Source organism: Triticum dicoccoides, chromosome 6A (assembly GCF_002162155.2).
Source record: "Triticum dicoccoides isolate Atlit2015 ecotype Zavitan chromosome 6A, WEW_v2.0, whole genome shotgun sequence".
Classification (NCBI taxonomy): Eukaryota; Viridiplantae; Streptophyta; class Magnoliopsida; order Poales; family Poaceae; genus Triticum; species Triticum dicoccoides.
In genome coordinates, this window is record NC_041390.1 from 607,560,407 (window position 1) to 607,567,017 (window position 6,611).

Here is a 6,611-nt window from a genome sequence, read left to right on the forward strand (position 1 = left end):
AATTAGTTGGCATACATATACCGCTTATGATACTCTCATTACGACCAGCCTAAGAAAGTCGTGGTGGACATTGGTGCCAAGGCACGTGGCAAGCGGTGAGGGCAGTTTACCTCCAGCCAGCCACTTTGCGTTCTTAACTTATACAATTAAAAACTCTTTCGCTCATGACAAGAAAAAAATCATCAACCAGGAAAACCGACCCCTTGACCCCCATCGTACGTGCAGGAAATGTATAGGTCCTCTGTTTCACGATGTTTGGAGAGTTGGAGTCCAACAAGAGCAAAACAATCGCCCGGTGCAATCAATCAAATCATTTCCACTTTATACAAGAGAGAAAGCTGCAGCAATGGAGCTACATGCTCTTACAGGGAAAACCTGGAACAGATCAGAGCCTCGTATGGACACAGAGAAGGTTTATTAGCGGACGCAGGAGGGCAGGGTGAAGCCGTGGCACATGTAGGCCAGCACAATGTATATGATCGCCAGTAGGATGAGGATCACCGCGGCTCTGCAACACAAACGAACAAGCTAACAAGAGTAAAATTTTACTGCTGAAGGTAAAATTGTTGCTCATTGGTAAGAGAAGCATCTAAGAAGAAATTCTTTGAGCACGCGCGTTCTCCCTGCCACAGATTCGGCGCCTCTAGTAACTAGATGCAAAAAAAAGTGACTAGACTGTTTAAGTAAAAACAGCGACATTGGATTGTTAATGAAAAACGTTTTCTCAATACAATGATCTACTTTTTTTTACTGACATTCAAAGGCTCTAGTCAATGTTGCGCGCCGAGACTTTAAAATACCATGTGCTATTAACGGAGGGATTAGCTATCTGCAGGAATTTTAATCGTTGGGGGTCGCCTCTTTAATTAATCTCAAGAGGCACAAGTTTGGAGTCGCGCGACAATTATGCCCATTTAATTGTTATTACTCCCTCCGTTCCTAAATATAACCCTTTTTAGAGAATCCATTACAAACTACATATGGATCAAAATGATTGAATTTACACTCTAAAATATATCTATATACATCCGTATATAGTTCGTATTGGAATCTGTAAAAAGTCTTATATTTAGAAATGAAGGGAGTAGTATGCATTTAATTAGTTTTAGTGTGTATATATAAACTCATTGAAAATTAATAATGGAAGCGAGAACTTGAAAACTCAAGTTTATAATTGAAGCGTACGACCAAAAACTAGTAGTACAAAGGATATTTGCTTACGTGAGCTTCACATTTCTCCACCACACAGTGTTCCTGAAACGGCGAGCTTGCCGCTTGAACCGCATCGTGTTTCCTTGCATAGTTGTGGTCTTGTCGACTAACATCTCCAGACGATCGCCTCTCTCGAGCACCTTGTCGATGTTATCAATCATAATACTCCTCACCTGCAAGGGAACAACAACTCAACAAACAGCCGCTGAATTACGAGAGAAATATTTGGGGCTACTGAAGTCCAGAGTAAGAGTAAGGAATGTAACAGGGTTCACATTAATTCCATAAATTTCACATCCTTATCAACTAACCGTAAGTGAGCATGGGCTCTCTTGTTACATAAGATGAGGATCACACAATTAAATTGCGCTAAAGATTGTATTTGCTGAAAGGGAAGGATATATAAGAGAAACAACATAAGGCGATACCTGATCCATTTCACCCTTCATGCGGGTTATGCAATCGGCGTTGGGGTCGTTTGAGTAGTAGTCCATTTGCTTGCTCAAAACCCTCGAGAACTCGTCGTTCATCGTGTAAGCAAGAGCCGTGAGAGCTGCACGACCATACGTCTTGACAAACTTTCCATGGATGTCTTCAAGAAACGCGAAGGGAATCCGTCCTGCAACATAGAGGAAGGTAGAGTTATCAACAAAAAGTTCTTGCAAAGAACGATGGATTATTATTGCTATCAATGTTAACATCACGAAATGAGAATATAGTTATCATCCAGACCAAGTCGACTAGGAATTAATCTTTTTTGCACCATCCGTTGAAATTTCAATGCCAAATAGCAAGTGATACCACATCATCTTTTGGTCAAGTGATAAATGAAGTGTTTATTAGTCCCAATGCTGGACGTAGAATGCAATGTAAAATAGGTGGGAATTTGGCAATTAATAATTAGCATGATCAAACAAGTTGCAAAACCAATGGATCAATCTCCGCATTAGGCTCTCGTAATGGTAGTATCATAGCTTATCACGCATGCCAACTAGACCATTTTGATGAGTTGTCATAGAATTAAGTTAAGAAAGGGAGTATTGAGTATCATATCATGATACTTGTATCATAATAAATATTGCATTTTTTGTCCGTGTCCCCGTCGGACATGTTTTTGGTCCATGTCGCCCTTCGTAGCCGCATCAATGCCACGTCGTGGGTTTGCCCTGTTTTCCATGGCGGATGTGCAGTTTTGTCCCCGAAGGCCGTCGGGCACGTTTTCTTGCATGTGTTACTATGTGTCTTGCGTGACAGTAATAAATTCATGTGAAATACTATTAATCTATGATGATACTATGCATTACAGATGTAATAATATCATATACATGATACTAATCAGTACGGACAGCCTTAGCACTCCACCCACACATGTGTCCACCACATGGCTTGTCGATTTGTTGTTGTTGCAATCACATCCACAATACCCGCCCCAGATCCGGCCGCGAGACTTAATTATCGAAGAAGATGAGGTGCCTCGTCCACACGGGAATTATTCCGGCCAGCTCATCTACACTTCGCACGAATTCAATTCACCATAGGTAGGCGGCGATGCATTTTTTGAAAATTAATGGGCCGGAGGAAGAGGACGGTGATCGATGAATTCCATCAATCAATATATCCATGGCGATGATGGTTGTAATGTACTAGTAGTACGGTGACTTACGTCCTGACGCGGCGGTGGCGTCGTCGTCGGTCATGCAGAGCGCGGTGAGGCCGTCGGCGCGCATGACGTGGAAGACGTAGAGGCCCTGGGTGTAGGAGACGCGGCAGTCGGCGGCGGCGCCTCCGCCGGCGGCGTGGAGGCGCTCGAGGATCTGCCGCGCGACGGCGCCCGCGTTGGTGGTGGTGCCCCCCGCGCCGTGCTCCGCCAGCACCGCGGCGCCCCGCGCCACCACCGCGTACTGGATCTTCTTTCCCATGGCCGCCCGCGATCACCCAACGAGAACGAGGGACGGGACGATCGATCCCTCCTCCGTCCGCCCCCTTTCCGCCTCCCGAACGAGGAGGAGAAAACCGAGAAGAGGAGAGAGGAGAGGAGAGGCGCCGCGGCTGTTTGACACGGGCACGATCGCCTCCGCGATACGTCGTAGGAGTACTATACTCTAAGTAGAGTAGTAGTAATGGTGGTACGCCATGATGCACATGCATGCGCGCGCGGGCGGTTTACTTTTCGGGGCCCGGCGGGCACGGGCGTGTGGATCACGCTTTTAGTTTCGGGCCTGTTCCGTGCGTTCGAGCGATTGACTAGTTGGTTGTCTTTTTTTCTTTTTGAGATTTTGGACTAGTTGGTTGTCTGAACGAATCTCTCAGTTTCCGGGCTGAGTTCCCTCCGTGCACGATACAACTACGAGCCGAGGCGAACCAACCTGTGGTTGGATGGTTAGAGGGACTGTGGTATCCCCAGCCCACCAGGGTTCAAATCCTGGTGCTCGCATTTATTCCTGGATTTTATTTCAGGATTTCCGGCGATGCGCATTCAGTGGGAGGAGATGTTCCTGTCGACGACGAGGTGCCTAGGGTGACTTTGTAAATTTCAAGATGATATTTCGACGACGAGTTCCCTCCGTGCACGATACAACTACGAGCCGAGCCCGAGACGCGTATGCCATCGTAGTATTTCCTTTGCGGTTTTTGCTGACGAGGGCACATGTTCAAAAATATTGTCTAGTCCATGTATTTTTTTTGCGGGGGTAGTCTATGTTTTTTTCTCGAGAAAACTTTTTAAATTTATTCATCTTCAATCATGGCAGTGCAACGAAAACCAAAAATAATAAAAAGTACATACATATCCGTAGACCACCGAGCGACGACTAGAAGCACTGAAGCGAGCCGAAGGGCACAGCCGTTATCACCCCTCTCTCGCCGAAGCTGGGCAAAACTTGTTGTAGTAGACATTCGGGAAGTCATTGTGCTAAAGCCTCGTAGGACCAACGCATCAGAACAGCAGCCGCCGCCAATGAAGAGACAGATAGATCGGAAGCATCCAACCTAAAGATACACGAACATAGACGAACGCAAACTGGATCCGAGTAGATCCACTAAACAGGGCCGGGCAGGCAAAATCCTGGGGCTGTGCGAAACTCTAAAACAGGGCCCTATCTCACACACACAAAAAACTAATAAACAATTCTAATGTGTATGACATAATATTTTACATAACAATTGAATATATTAAGAATCATACGTATTTAACTCCAAGTTGCATAATGTTTATTTGAACATCATCATTCTTTTTGTGTTCTTTGAAATGAAACCTTCAATGATATCAATTATTGAGTCTTTGTTGTGTCATTATAGTACACACTAGATCATTGAGGGCGCGTGTTGCTGCGCCCGTCCATTTTTCCAATAGAATGACAGAAAGCTACTAAATATATAGAAAGATGAAAGAGTTAAATTCTTATTTTTAGTGAAATACTCTAACTTCTGAAACATTTTGTGCAAATGAAATACTGATCATTTTACATGACTATTATCTTCTATACTTGTCGGGAATGACATACAGAGCTCAAAAAGGAAAAGGCACACATCCATCAGCAATATAAACTACACGAAGTAGTCGGCGTGTGCATTATGCAACTCTGAACAAAATTAGTGAAGTGATTGCTCTGTTGGGATCATGACAAGACAATTAGACTCGTAGCAGAAATCTTTATAACAAGCTATATAATGTAAATTTAAATGTGGAAAATAGTACAAACCTGAACAGAGTCGTCGTTATGTGCAAAAGAAGTCGGCGGTTCATGTGGGTGGTGGAAAAGGATGTATTCAAGTTGAGTTTGGAGTAGAGGTGCTATGCCTATACTGAGGATGTTCAGCTGGTTCTGAAGTTAGATAAAGAGGGATTTGTGTGCGTCCTTGACCAAACTGCGGTGTTAGTGATGCAGAAGAGGACAATAGAAGCGTATAGATAAACAGGCCAAGACAATGCAAATACCATTTTGTAAGCAGCCTGAAAATTTAAGCCGAACTTGGTTGTGTACATTAGAAACTAAACTATGTAAAAACTATGCAAAGATGAGTATAAATTGTTCTTGACATGGCAGCAGCTATGGAATCAATCACAGTTTTAGTTGGCTCAGTGGATATATATCAATCAGCAACACTTAAATCTGTAGCATCCTCGTTCAATCTGATGAACAAGAAAGATAGTGATGAAAGTACTGAACTAAAGATGCATCATAAGGGTATCTTATGATATAATTTGTACACGTCAATAGGTTGCAGCAATGCCCTACTCTCATGACCCGGAATAAGAAAATTATAAATGACAGGATGATCCATTTGGAAAGAGTACCAAGAAATTGTAAACACTCTTTGTTCTGAAATACTATGCAAGGGAAAGATGATTCTAGGAATAAAAGGCACATACAGTGTAAAGAACCATTCATCTAATGATCTTAAGAACCAAGGGAATGTTCATTTGAAATCATAATGTAAGAAAAAAGATATAGAGCGAACCTAAGTATCTTTATTTCACATTATAATGCAAGAGAAAAAAGAATAATGAAATAATAATATGACGTACCACTATTTTATTGCCAAGTTGTAGAAAGATTTGCCTATATGTACACAGTTATGCTTCTTACTCACACCCTAAGCACACGGTATGAAGTTATTGGACATATCATTAGAGCATATAGCCTCTTAGAATAACATTCTTCAATCTGAAACTGCGCTTACATTACATGGTATCAAAACAAATATAAAAATGCTTCATCGGCAGAACCATTCCTGTTCCTATTATCAGTGCCCAACTGCTCACATTCTAGATTCCACCAGATAGCACAACATAACAAATTTAAACACTGAAAATTGAAAAAAGACACACATCAATAGTACTGAAGGCCAAAATTTCAATCATGTGTACTCAGCAATCCTTGTCTCCAATTAAATGGTTTGATTTGATCATGTCATGTTTGTTGCTCCATGAATCTCCCAAGCATTCTAATTTTAGCAGCAACCAAATCCTTGGTCCAAATCCACCAAACCAAATCACATGAAAAAAAAACCCAGGTGGAATCAGGGTGCACAATCCAGACTAAGATCCAATAGTAAGCAAAAAAAAAATGACAAAGTAAACAGAAATAATTGTGCCAGCAGTAGTACAGGAGAAACAAAGCAACATACATGATGCCTAGATGCAAACTGGGCATCAGCACATAGTTGATGTGCCTACTTCTTCGCTGATGCGGCATGCAGATGGACGACTGCGTCAATGCCGATGGTGCAAGGACAAAGGTGGAGTTGAGAAGCAGCAAGGGCAGTGGTTGTGTATATGTAGAAGGGGAGGCATGAGAAAATGGACGGTGGCGCCACTGATTTTTTTCCCTTCGAGTTACCCATGTGGCTCGGTTCTTCCTCCTCCCAGTTATCCTTGTAGCCGGGTGGGTAACATT

The 6,611-nt window shown here is 42.8% G+C and overlaps 1 protein-coding gene across 1 annotated transcript; it reads right to left on the reverse strand.

Annotated features, from left to right (window-relative positions):
• Positions 1-296: 296 nt before the first annotated feature.
• On the reverse strand, positions 297-3,277 carry LOC119314563 (vesicle-associated membrane protein 711-like). The gene is made up of 4 exons (XM_037589266.1): positions 2,876-3,277; positions 1,641-1,831; positions 1,222-1,385; positions 297-508 (listed from the first exon to the last, which is right to left on the reverse strand). The coding sequence occupies exons 1-4, from the start codon at positions 3,129-3,131 to the stop codon at positions 418-420; spliced, it is 702 nt and encodes a 233-aa protein (XP_037445163.1). The 5' UTR covers positions 3,132-3,277; the 3' UTR covers positions 297-417.
• Positions 3,278-6,611: the final 3,334 nt, after the last annotated feature.